The following is a 13,801-nucleotide window of genomic DNA, read 5'->3' as shown; positions in this document are numbered from 1 at the left end:
AAAAAAGAGCGGACAGCTCTGACACCAATGCAGGTGGCATTCATGCCACTTACTGCCAGAAAGGTAAAAGATGAGCATTTGGCTTAAGCCACAGTCAGTGTACAGAGAATGGAAGGAAACAAGGCACAATGAATGATCTACAAGCTGATTGAGCTCTACAATGAGCTGTCTCCTAATACAGATCTGCCAATCAGGTCAGCTGCATGGCCCTCTGCAGAGCCACAGCTCTCCCACTAGAAATGATGGCCACACAACCCCACCAGGATGCGACGGATTGCGCTTTCTGGAAAGCTCAAACCTAACAAATGAAGCGAGCCAAGGAGTTCCCTTGTCTGAAGGACAAGCGTTGCACAGCACAATTTGTTTCTATCTAGATTATTTCACAGCACAACTAGCTGCATCCAAGCTGCCTACTAGCAGTGGAGCTGGCATGTGCTGACTCTAGAGAGTATCAAACCTGGGAAACTGCTGAGACAAATCCATGCTAGTGACTGACATACTAGTGCATGACTGAGCACAGGTGCTGTGCTCAAGCATGTAAGTACTGACATTCCACAGATTATCAGCAGCACCACAACTCTTAAATTTAGCAGTGCCATCGTTTGTGGCTCAAAACCAAAACTAAGGGTCATATATACTGTTCTGCAAATCCTGAAGACCTCTTCCTATGTAAAGTTCCAGTTGGTTTGGGAGATATTTTTGTTATCCAAATAAAAACCTATCATATGTGATGGGAAAATGCTTAGAAAGTCCAAATGAATAACATAGGATTCCTACCTAAATAGCCTAGGAGGTCAGAAGCTAAAGCAAATCACTTCTGCTGCAGAGAAAAAAAAAAGACATGTCAATGTGTTATATTATGAAAAAAAAGCTTAAATAAATCCTTTGTATCTTTAACAACAAGACTTACTGCATTACCCAGTAATATTGAGAATTTAAATGCAATTTTGTATCATGTAGTATTTTCAACTTCAAACTTTCAGTGCATTCTAAAAAGCACAGTAGCATAAGAAATCACCAGCGAAAATGGTCATCGGAAAACACCAAGAAAAATGGTCATCTGTTTACAAAATAACATTTGATAAAGTAGGAAAATTAGTTTATATTTTAGGCTTCTAAATCTGGAATATTCTATTTCTTACTCTTCCTGAACTGTTTCCCGACTGAAAAATGTGGCAGGCGCTCTGATTCCCTGCACAGCCAAGTGCAGCTCCTGGAAGGCAAAGCCCTCAGATTTTTGATGGTGCTTCAGCCCAGTCCAGAAGCATGAAAGAGCCTGCCCAGCTGAGCTCAGGTGCACCTGTTTGGATTACAGCTCAACCTTGGACATTGCAGCAAAGCAATGAGCTCACATGCTAAAGCCATGATGGGTAACAACCAGAATGGGAAACCTTAAAGTATCCCTCATGTGAACAAGACATAGGGGAATGAAGCTCTTCTTTTCAAGTCACTTTAGGGTTAACAGGCCAGCAGAGTAAGACAGTGGGGCTATCTTGTATCTCAGTTCAAAGAACAAGGGATGACCTATTTTTAATCACATGGATTTGAGCTTACTTTCAAAGGCTATCATCTCTGTCCTACATGTATTTTGTTTCAGAATTCACACAAAATCTACATGAAAAATCCTCAGCAGTTCACACTGTGCACGGAATTCACAGGCAGTACATTGACCTGCTGGCTAATACTACTTAAGTCCACCAAAGCTCAGCTGTGTACCAGCTCAGGGCTGTCTTCTAATTATCTTCAAAAAGGCAGGTTAAGAAGGAGCAACAGGTGGAATTCATTCCAACATTAATTGAAAAAAAACCATCTATCCTAAGTCAGTCAACTCCTCTCATTGTCTTCTCCATCCCATTGCCCTATTAGTACCTCCAGATTGATACTTCAGGAGGGCCAGTCATCCTTATCTTAAATACCTGTTATAGAACAAAAAATACTGCCCTATGGAAGTGCTTCTCTCTGTTAAAGGGCACTCTGATGATCAGCTCTGACTGGATTCTGGTCATACACCAGATAACCTATTTAAAGCTTGTGAGACAAGTCTTATTCAGAGACCTAACTCCCACAGGTACAGCCACTCTGTACAGAGCTCCATGTTGACATAACTTCACAGCGTCCAGAAATTCTACTAGCTGCACCAGAGGTACCTCTGGCATCTCTGCAGAGTGCTGTATTGTGCCATGGAGACATACCCATGAACTAATGAAAATTCAACATTCATATTAGTATTAAGAAAAAAGTCATTAACTGCTATTGAACTGCCAATTATCCAGTGTAACTGCAGACCTCCCAGCACAGCTGTTTTATCTTCCCTCTCTGCTGCGTGCAATATTACATTCATATTGCAGATTACATTATCACAGCCACCTGTAACCAGCTCCTAACTGCTGAGAGAACAAATTATTTTGCCAAAGTTATCAGTTCAAATCTGTAATAGTGAATAATGAATTAGACATGCCCAGACTTGGGGATTTTTTTTCCCTTGCAATATCTGTAGTTATGAGGAACTGTGACATTCAATTACTAATATTAAATAAACCATCACTTTGAAATTATTCTTCTTCCAGCTATTTTTTTATGACTCCATGTCACAGGGGAGAAGAAAAGAAATTTTGTCCTGGATAAGCAAAAACCCTTAATGGTAGCTTAATATTATTCCACCTCTTCAACTGAAAGTTTTTTATGATCCTTCAGTATTGATGGATTGCACTTGATACTACCCAAGTTTAAATTGTTTATATAATCATATCTTTATTAAGAGGAAAACTGTGGGGAAAAGTGAATTGTTACTAAGTCATCCCAGTGCTCGGGTGACACCTAAGCAAGAGGTACTCTCTTCAAGTTACAAATCATTGGAGATTCTAAAAGTAACCTAGAGAAGTAGTAACACGTGTTTATGGGTCTCCTCCCAAAGCATCCCCCATCAGCAAGCAGCAGAGTCAGGACATTTGGCTCTGAGGACCATTGTGGCAGTTGTGTCATGGAAGATTCTATGTTTATCTGTTGTCTGCTGCCAAGCATGGCATTGCCTGCCATGCCTTCACCAAATTGCTAAGCTTTCTGTATCACTACAGACATTAAACTATCTAAATAAAAATTCAGTGCACTTACAAAGTTCTTCATATAAATATCCCTCTCTCCTTTATCTCTTTTTCTTTCTGTCTTCAAGGGAGTGAAAAAAAATTGCTAGGTATAGAACAGGTAAAAATTCATAAGGTTTCTGTCAATTTTCCATTCTTGTTAACTTAGATTAGTGTACTTCTTCATTACCTGGGCATGATAAAAGTCTTTCAGCAGAAGTAAAAATATATAATGATTACATGCTCAGAAATCCTGACCTTGTAGCTTCATACCTTTTTTCAGTGATTACTATGTATATTTGAAAGAACATACATGTGACATCTGGTGCAATCGATGCAAAGGTACTGAGAACACTATAAAGATTTATATACAGTGTTGGTGACTAATGACATCTCAGCTGGCAAGGCATATACTTATGGCACTGGCATTTATTCCAAACGTCCTATGGGAAGCTACTCATCTTCTGAGGCATCAGCATGATACCAGCAGGAGCAGCTAAAACCACACCAAGACACACTTGTGAGTGCTGACAGAAATAATTATTAAATCAGAGCAGAGATTCACAGAAATAGAGTGCTGGAGAATGCCTCAAAGCCTCAGCTAGAACAGCCTCTACAAAGGCAAGAGCAACACCACTGCAAGAGGTATTTAACTAATCCCTTCTTGAAAACCTGAAAAAAAGGAGATGCTACAAACAATGTAGCTAGATGAAAACCAATTTGAAATCAATTCCCTAATTTCTTCAGGTCTTAATTCAATTGATTCTAAAGAGCAACTGATCATCATTCTCTCGCTGCCAGCATCCTATTATTGGGAACTTTTATTTCTTCTCCCCATCCTATCTTTCAGTGTTAAACAAACCCATTTACTTCAATGTCACTGCATATGTCCTGTTTTGTAATTATTTTAATTAAAAACACTTTTTTTCTGTTCCTTATACCTCCTGTTTTTTTTTTTCATCTCCCTGAAAGCCAGTGAGGAAACACTGGACACAGCATTCCTTCTCAGGCTTAACTAATGACAAAGCAAACCCTGTGTCTTGTGAATGGCACTTCTATTTATGTACCCCAAGGTAAGATGTGCCTTTTTTCAATTATACTGCACCTGTGACTTTTTCACTTGCTTTAAATTCTGGTCTAGTAAGACCTTTTTTTAGTGTCCTACTGCTTAGCCAAATCTTTTATAATTTTAAATATTGGATTCATCATTCCTTATATAACGCAGCACTTGATGCCTGCTCCTTCTTTATTTGGGCTATTCCTCTAATTTGCAAACATAATTTTGAATCCCTTTTTGTCCACAGAATACTTGCAATTATTCCAGATTGATGTCATCACAGATCAGATCTATTTCATCATCCAAGTCTGGATGATTCAACACTGGCAGCTGGAGTTGGTTTTTAAATAGTCTATTGGCACCTCCCAGCAACATTAACTACCTCCCTGTCTCTGCATGAGCAGGTATTCCTTCCCCTTCAGGGTAGCTGCTTTCCACTGAGGATAAGCAGAAGCCTGTCATCAATTCCCCTGGACAAACAGGAGTCATTTCCCTATCACACCGTCTGCTACAAGCACTTCTTTCTCTCTCTCTGTCAATAAGAACTATGAACCATGACAGAGATGGAGAGAGAGAGAAGGTGAGGCAGGCTGGGGGAGTTCATGGGTACTGTACTGAGGAAGAAAAACAGATGGAGAAAAGGCAGAGGATGGATGATCTTGTGGCCAGCTGGTAACTAGAGAGCAGGTGACCTGTACAATAGACTATCCTCCAGGATCAGTGCCTGTTGCTGTGCCCCTCTTGTAGTGGATGGATGCTGTTTCATCACCAGCACAGTGACAGCACTTTGCAGGGTTATGCTGGCTTCAGGAGATCCTTCCCTGCTTGAGCACTACTTCTTTCTGCTTCCTTCCCCCGCCGTCCCACCCCATATTATCTATCAAATACATGTATGTATGTAAGAATAATCTATGTGGTCTTTCTATCATAGGATGAACTCCTATTCTCCCTAAATACATAAAATTATGAAATACATAAAAGAAAAATCCGATTATAAATTTACATATCCTATTTTATACTCCTGTGATTTGTGAACTAGTAATAGGCACTGCACACATGAATCTTCTTCTAGCTAGAAAACTTGTGTTCGCAATGTGATTATGTAACCGTTGTATCAGAACAACTCCTTTGATTTCTCCATCTGCATATTCAAAGTGAAGTATGTCAAAACTTGGTTATGATTTCCTGCAGGAGGTAATATCAAGATTCTGCCTGCAAAATATTTAGGAAATATCTGTTTATGGCAGGAAATATAAGCTACATTTTCGGTAGGAAACACGGGTTACATTTTACTGTGTGTACTCAAAAATTAACCGAGTTGCCTTGGCTCTCCCAATAGCCATTCAGGAAACAAGGACACCTCCCAGAAATATTAATCCTTCCATTTTAAAAATAACAACCACTCCGACATCTAAGATATCTGTTGCAAACTATTCACTATCTCCTTCTTCTGGTTCCAGAGGGAGCCTGGAGGATAAGCTCTGGCTGTACATCTAAGGAACAATTCAGTTACCTAAGCAAAGGTGTCTGGTGCCATTTTGGATGCCTGGACTATGCAGGACCCTGCACAGAGCTGGCAGGTACTGCAAAAGATCTATGCAGGTTCACTCAAGTTCTAGAGAGGCAGCTGGAGTCCAAACAAAATACCTTGAGGCACCTAAAATATCTAAGAAGCACTATTACATTGCCTTTTTTATTTTAAGCTCTCTTGATTGCATCACCTGTATTGACAAGAACAAGACTCAGTGGTTAAAATTTCAGGAGCTGGTGCTGTGTCTAAAACCTGGGCACGGAGACATGGCAGAGGATTTGCAGGAGATCTGCACCAACCTGGACTGGAAACAGGAGGAGAAGTATGAGACTGTGAAACCAAACTGACAGTAGACACCTTTGCCCAAGCATCCACATTCTGTTCTAGATCTCCATGAACTGCACTTGTAGAGTTTAGCAATCCAGCTCTCACTTAGACATCTAATGCTATAAATCTCAATTTACATAAATGGAATCCACCAAATTTTTTATCATATAAATTAAGATGTGACAGATTTCATTAACAAAAGCATGATGTTCTGCACCCTCAGTACTTCAGGTGAAGTATGTATTAATTCACCTAAAAAAAATTATTTGTGTATCTCTGTCAAGGAAAATAGACTCTATTTAGTCTCAATGAGTAGTACCTCCAGTCAACCTTAGGGCAGCAACTAAAACAGCTTGTCAGAAAGATGTCAAAATTGCTTTAAAAATCAGCAGGCACCCAATGATGTCCATATGCATACTTGCAGTTTTATAAAGGCACGTGCATAAAAATAAAAATTACAGTGTTAGCATAGAAGAGATTACATCTTTTTTAGAGTGACAGCCTAGAATATATGACATCTTTTTCAGAAACAACAACTCATTTGTTTTAAGGTCTGACTTTATGTCAAACTAATTTACTGACTACAGTATTCTCAAAACAGCAGGACAACTATATAGCAAATGATGCCTCCTGGGTTTTGTTGGCTTAATTTTATCAAAATTAGAGCCTTTGAGAAACCCTAGATGGACAACTCTGAAGTCCTCTCTATAAAAAAAGACAAGGCAGACAGCACTTCTGAAAGCAGTAGCCCATTTCCTATTCTCTGCACATTATCTCTAAGAAGAAAGGTTCATTTTTGCACTAATCCCTTTGTTTTCTCCATCCACTTTACAGCATTATTTCCCATAAACTATGAAACACATTCTAAAATTATAGTAAAATGAAAATACAGTACTTTACTATTCCAGCTATAATAATGACTTTAAAGAGAGGGTTATTTGCAGATTCAAAGCATTGATTGTTTAACTTCCTAAGGTACAAAAGTATTTGGATGCTTGAAAATTGAATGCTTGGAACTAACACATTTGATTCACAGACCAAGCATTCAAGAAGAATCAGACTATGAAAAAAATTGCAAATTGTGATCACTTGTCTGAATGGAAATAGGCTGACATACTAGTAAAAGCACAAGAACTATTTCTTTTTCAATTCATGTCATGTGAGCAAAACACCTAAAAACACAGCAAAACCAAAATACAATCAACCTGAATCATGAAAAATGATAAATTTTATGGCTAAATTATTGAAACAGTAATCTTCCATACTCTTTATTTGTAAGATGACTTACAGTATATTCTCATTATTACATCTGTTGTTATTATTGATCAGTATTTTGTTTGGAGATTTATATTTCTGACCAATTCATAGTGGTTTTAAATGCAATTATTGGTGGTAGGCACAAAAATAGGTGGGTGCTTAAGTATCCAGTTATACCTATCATTTGTGAAACAGGAAAATAATTATGGAAAAGAATGTACAGGTTAAGCAGGGGAGTAAAGCACACCGACATATAGACATAGGTGCAGGTAATTAACAACTGCAGCCCTTCCCTGAGCAATGCACTTCTTATATGCAACTTCATTAATTCCCCCTTGCTACCATATATATGTAACTTGATGTAAAAATATCTAATAATGTGATTTTTATAACATACATGTTTACAACTTCAGTAATGCTACTCAATATTTTCAAGATGTTGTTAAATCAAATAGAAACTGCTTATTTACAACTTTTCGGTAAAACAAGTTGATGGTCTGCAATTCTGTTACTTGCATCTGTCCTCCTGATCCAGCTTAGCATTTCAGCATCAAAAATAAAGAAAAATGTTCATTGTTTCATGTAATCCAAGGAAGATGTACATGGCTATCAGTAAGTCTATTCTAAAAAATATCTACAGGTACCCTGGATGTATAGGCAAAGGACTCTAAAGATTTTCAACAGAAAGACTAAAACTGCACAAATAAAATTTTAAAATGCTGGAAAGCTTAATAAATAGCTAGTGAATAAAGATTCATAGAGGAATATATCATATATAAGCCTATAGTTTGATTATTAATAGAAAAGAGCATGATACAAGCTGTAATTCCTGTTAAAAAGAATTGTCATCATGTCACTGAAAGCAATTATTACAGGCTGCCTAGGAAGTAGCATAATAAAACTTGCTGTAATAACATTTTATTTATGTCCATAAAATTGAAGAATGGTAAATCTCTGGTTATTTTATTTTTAATACAGAGATGAATTTTAACAAGCTAATTTATAAAAGGTTACACCAATGTCTAGATTTAAATCAAAGGAATTAATATCCACACTACTACAGTTCACACAGAGAAATTCTTGTAACACATTTCAATAGCTGATGAGGCTAAAGGTCAACACTCACAATATCTGTTTGGAATTAAATGAAAGAATATGCCAAAGTTTAAAAGTTTAGTTGGCAATCAGAATGAAGTTCAACATCTATGCCTCAGTTCTTCAAACTAACTGGGCCTTTTTTTTCCTGTCCAAATTACTACTTAGAATAAATACTTGAGTAATCTTGAAAAGCTCCTTCTCTTCATCCTTATTCACTGTTCGTTGTTATATACTCAAGAATTCTTGCAGTCGAGTAAAAAGTTACATAAAACAAGTAGAAGTAACCAGCTCAGGTAGTACGTGAACATAGCTGTGCCTAGTCAAAGATGACTTCTTTTCCAAGCAGGTGAGACAAGCTTAGCTGAAATTCTGGTTGTAGCAAGGTGTTCATCAATCAGAAGCCCTTCCTGCTCATTTTTCCTGAAGTAAACTACTACAGCTTTTATTAGCAAAGTGCTCTAGCAACTTGCTTCAGAAACACATTATTTCTTTCTGTTACAAGATCTGTATTGATGTTTTTCAGATTTTGCATTGCTCCATGAGAGGGTAGAGGAAAAGGCTGCCACTTCTCTGCAGCTGCTCTGGCAATTAATGGGCAAGAGTGGGCACTGACTCCTGGGGCAGCTGGAAAACTAAGCCCTTGGTACACTACCACACTGTCTGGGGACAAACTGACCATTTTCTTGAGGAGTTCCCATGTCACTGAGGATCTGATTACCCAGCCTAGCATAAGAAGCAGTGTAATTACTTACTTTTTTTATATACCCCTGCTACAGTGGGTTGGACAAGTTGTTATTTAAACCTAACAGGCTCTCCTGCAGCTAGGGAAAAAAAAAAAAAAGGAAAAAAAAAAGCACAAAAAGCAGCATACATCCCCTCATTTTCTTTCCAATCTCAGTATGCCTTTCACTGATATTTATTGTCTCTCTGCACTTCACATACACAGTGTTATATGTTAATTTAATGAGTCATGTAATGCTTCCCTAAGACTAGAACATATCCAGAGGTGGGGAAGGTGGCAGTGGGGATAGTGAAGTCAGATTTTTCAATTACACCTCAGAGAGAAGCTTTCATTCAGTTCCCATTTTTTTCACTTGAGAAGAAATTCTACAGGTTCAGAAAAGCCTGTCAAATACATGAGGTGTCTCTGCAGTTTCCTGAATCTGCATGAAGCCTAAGACAAACTCTTGTAAAAACTATCTCATTTTTTTCCCTCCTGAATGAGTAGAAAGGCTGGCATTGGTGACACTTTTAACTGCACACAGGTAACTGTATCTCTGTCAAAAACATTTTTAGAAGATGAGGAGTAGAGCAAAAGTTTCTCTCTCAGAATTTCAAGTAGAGGGGGTGAAAGTAGTGGCAGGATTAATGAAAATACAGGGATCCAAGATACGCCAGCATGTAACACTGCAACAGTGCATTGGAGGAGAGGGAGTGCAGTGTTAGCATCATATGTACTACAACAGAGCTCAGCTTCCAAACGTATACGTATTATCTTTAATGCCATAAATGTAACTACAGCATTGCAGACTGACTGGTCTTTCTGAAACACGAGGTTTGCAAAAGGAAGAATACAAGGAAAAAAAACCTGAGGCACACAGAGAAGGAGTAACTTGCTGAGGAACATGAAAAATCCACCTCAGATTTAGGATTAGGACAAGAAACAGAAATTGTAGCTTCTAACCTTGAATCATCAAGCTATACAGACGAGAGGACCAAAACGCAGAAAAGCACTGAACACCTCCCTGTCCATCGGTAAACACGAAAGCCCCGCACAACATCACTTTCCGAGACAAGACTAGACTATTCCTCCCAAGTCCATTCACAACCGCGCCGGCTCTGGATGCTCAACAAGCCTTAAAGCACTCGCACACGTCAGACTTCACCCAAAGACGAGCTGGGTTGTTCGCGTTTTTTGCCCTGAACCGCGCAGGAAGCAGGGAGATGCCGATAGCCGCGGCCCTCCATCGCCGGCCCCGGCAAGCCCGCCGGCCGCCGCCAGCCCGCCCCGCATCCCGCATCCCGCATCCCGCATCCCGCATCCCGCATCCCGCATCCCGCATCCCGCATCCCGCATCCCGCATCCCGCCGGCTGCGAGGCCGCGGCAGGTGCCGGGAGCCCCAGCGAGCTCCGGCCGCCCGGGGCTACGGGCGGGTTGGTGCAAACCAGCGGCCCGGCACACTCGCGGGAGACGGCCGCCGGCAGAGAGGAGGGGGGAAGGAGGAAAGCGAGTCTCCAGGGAAATAAAGTTTGCAAGCGAAGAGGGCAGCGCTTGGAGCGCCGCGCAGCCCCGCCACCGCCCGCCGAGACAGCAGCGACTTCGTGAGAAACGAGAGACGGGGAACGGGCGGCCGTGACCCGGGCGACAGCCCCGGCGCCGGCCGGGCTCGCCCGCTACTCACCATGTTGACTTCGGAAACCATGTCGATGCTGGCGATGTCGATGTTCATCCCCACGCAGACGGGCGGACCTGCAAACAGCAAGCAGACCAGACCTGTACCCGGCGGCGAGAGGTGCCGCGGCAGCGCGGGCGCGGTGGCCGGACCCGCCGTGCGGGAGCGGCGGCAGCACCGGGGACAGCTGCGGGAGAGGGAGAGATCGCCGGGCGGCAAGCCCGGGCAGGGCGACTCACCTCCGAAATCCGGCCGGAGACGGATGTCGTAGCCCTTCAACAATTTATCCACAGTTTCTTTCACGAAGGACATGTTGCCGGGATCGTTCACACTGCGGGGAGAAAGAGACGGGGGTGTCGGGCGGGAGAGGCAGAAGCCGGGGTGCGGGGGGCCGGGGGCGACGGCGGGAGCGGGGCGGGAGGGGGAGGGCGGGGGGAGCGCATCAGCTTGTTCCCCTGGAGAAACGCATCCCGCGCCGCCGCCGCCGGGGCACGCTGGCTCCTACCTCTGGGCGCAGCAGACCACGGCCACCAGGACGGGAGCAGAGAAGATCCCGAAGATCCTGCCTCCCCCAAAGCCCCACATCCCTCCGCTCCACGCTCCCTTCGCGCAGCAGCAGCAGCCGCCGCCGCGATCCGGCTGCCCCGGCTGCCGCTGAGGAAGAGGAGGAGGCGACAGTCCCCGTTCTCCCCCCACCTCGCCCTCCCCCCCCAAAAAAAAAAATCCCCCACCCCCTGCCCCAGCACCACCACCCGGCCCGCGGGAGCCGCCCGCGCACCCGGCTGCGCTCGCCCCGCGGCCGGACGCCGCCGAGCCCCGGAGGAAGCTGCCCTCCGCCGGAGCCCGGCCAGCCGCCTCCCCTCCGCCCGCCGCCGCCCGCCCTGCCGCCTTCCCGCCAGCCGGGAGGGGAGGGGACGGAGGGAGGGCGCCGCCGTCCCTCCGGGCGGAGAGCCCGAGCTGGGGCGGCGGGGGAGCGGGGTTGGCGTGGCCGGGACCGGCAGCGAGGGGCGGCGGCTCCCCGGGCACCGCCTCGGGGCGCGCCCGACCTCTGCACGGCACCGGCCCCGCGGTACCCGCACCGAGTCGGCGATGGGCACCGGCAGCCCCCGCGGGGTCTCCCCGCAGCCGGTTCCGTCTCCCCGGGGTAGGGGCGGGACTGTGGGGCTAGGGCAGCCCGCAGGGTCCCCCCTGGAGCCGGGTGAGGAGGGACTGCCCGACGCCGTGCCTCTGTCCGCCCCTGACCCTCGGCCTGCCGCTCTGGTTTGGGGGACTGTGCCCACCTGCCCTGTGACGCATCCTGGGAGCGGTGCTCGGGGTGAGCCGCTGGGGCGGGAGAAGGAGATGACCTGGGAGTCCTGCCTTGACTTGCAAGGGCCTGAAGCCGTCTCTGCCACGGCCAGGGATGTGGTGTGCATGTACGGGTGCCGGGCCTGAGGTTCCCTTTAGCCGTGCCTGCGAGGGTGCCAACTGCACTGACCGAGATGGATGTGCTTTGCCAGGCAGAAGCTCTGCTGGGTTCAAAACGTGTGTAGCCAGGCTTGTCGTACGGGACAGTAATGAAGGGAAATGGTACTGGTACCAGAGATGTAGGGTGATAGTTGTTGCCTGTGAGCTTCTGGATACTCTCGACTTTGTATAAAACATTGGTTGGGTGAAGACAGCACTGTTCTTATTATTTTTAATCTTCTTCCATACTAATTAGTCCTTTCAGCAGGACTTATTGGCATGGAAACAGAAGAATGTTGACTTAGGTATATTGGCTTTGGTTGCAGAGGCAGGTCCTCACCACTGGAGCTCTTCACCATGCTCTATGAAAGTACAGACAAGCTTGGCCAGCTTCTGATTCTGGTTACATTGCAATCAATGGCCACTGGTCCATGACAAAGCACAGCATTTCAGTAGCCAAGGAAGAAAAGCTTTATCTTTCTTTTGCACTTTTTCTCTTAACACCTCTTTTTACCTTCCACACATTCTCTTCCCTTATAGAAACTGCTATGAAAAAGATGGACATTGAGTAATGCTGTGCTGTTATGTACAGGTGAGAAAACATGGACAGCTTTTCCTCTCTCTTCAGCAAATTATTGAAAAGAAAGACAAATGCAATCCATTGTCCTGACCTTGTGGCAGTTACAGTTAATAACAGAGATCCAAATAAAAGAAGGAGCAGGCTCAGTTTTAAAAACATTATCAAGCTCTGTAGGTAATGCTGAAAAATGTAAGAGTAAGAGAAAATGAGTGTTGCCAAATCTTGTGATTTCATGTTTAATATTTGGATTTTTAATAGTGCCTTAATTACTATGCTTATAAAGTAAGTGAAAATCTTAGCATTTATTTAAAAACCTTATTAGGCTTATGATGAAAGCTTGAGAATTATGGCATGAAGCATACATGACTCAAGGGCTCAAAAATAAAAAGTCAAATAATAAGTAACTATGTAAGTAATTTTAAGGCCCTGAGTCCTGATGGTTTTTTTTTAATGCTATTGATGGGTGATATTGAAGACCAGTTCTTTTAAAGACTTCAGAGGGATCAAATGTAGGAAAGGGTACTAATTCAATTCTGTCCCCCTAAATTCTGAAAGAAAGTATTAACACCAAAGAAAATATTTCTTATGAAGAGTTTAACGTGGTTTAAAAGCACATTTAAACACTAATAACTTTTCCTAAATAGATTGTCAGTTTTATAACAGAAATAAAAAAAGTTAGAGAGCACTATTTCTGATTAATGTGCTATCCTGGTACTTTGGAAACACATCTGAGGTAGGAATGAATCAACGGTGCTGTAGAGTCTGTCATATTTTATCACACTTCATTTAAGTATTTGTCTTCTTGATCTTACAGAGCAACCATTTACTTGGGAACAGCATAAAGATAATCTAGGCTGGAGCTGATGGAACATGGAAGTATTTAGTGGGTTATGGAGCATTTGTTCCTTGGGACTCTGGGTTCAATTAGGCTTAGCAGTAACCGAAAGATGTTAAAAACTATAAACAATCAATGAATTTCATGAAAGGTAAAAATCAACTTGACTTCTCTGTGACATGGCACTTGCAGTGAA

At 43.2% G+C, this 13,801-nt stretch overlaps 1 protein-coding gene across 1 annotated transcript in view; it reads right to left on the bottom strand.

The window, feature by feature from the left end:
* The window catches only part of GABRB3 (gamma-aminobutyric acid type A receptor subunit beta3), a 114,176-nt gene extending 102,722 nt beyond the window's left edge, over positions 1 to 11,454 (bottom strand). Inside the window, exons 1-3 of the mRNA XM_068182673.1 lie at positions 11,250 to 11,454; positions 10,984 to 11,075; positions 10,754 to 10,821 (exon numbers count right to left, since the gene is read on the bottom strand). Coding sequence (XP_068038774.1) covers positions 10,754 to 10,821; positions 10,984 to 11,075; positions 11,250 to 11,329 — 240 coding nt within the window. The 5' untranslated portion in view covers positions 11,330 to 11,454. The remainder of the gene's footprint in view (positions 1 to 10,753; positions 10,822 to 10,983; positions 11,076 to 11,249) is intronic.
* Positions 11,455 to 13,801: the final 2,347 nt, after the last annotated feature.

This window comes from Anomalospiza imberbis, chromosome 2 (assembly GCF_031753505.1).
Source record: "Anomalospiza imberbis isolate Cuckoo-Finch-1a 21T00152 chromosome 2, ASM3175350v1, whole genome shotgun sequence".
Taxonomy (NCBI): domain Eukaryota; kingdom Metazoa; phylum Chordata; class Aves; order Passeriformes; family Viduidae; genus Anomalospiza; species Anomalospiza imberbis.
The sequence above is the reverse complement of the archived record's forward strand: the minus strand, read 5'-3'. Positions and strand labels throughout refer to the sequence as shown.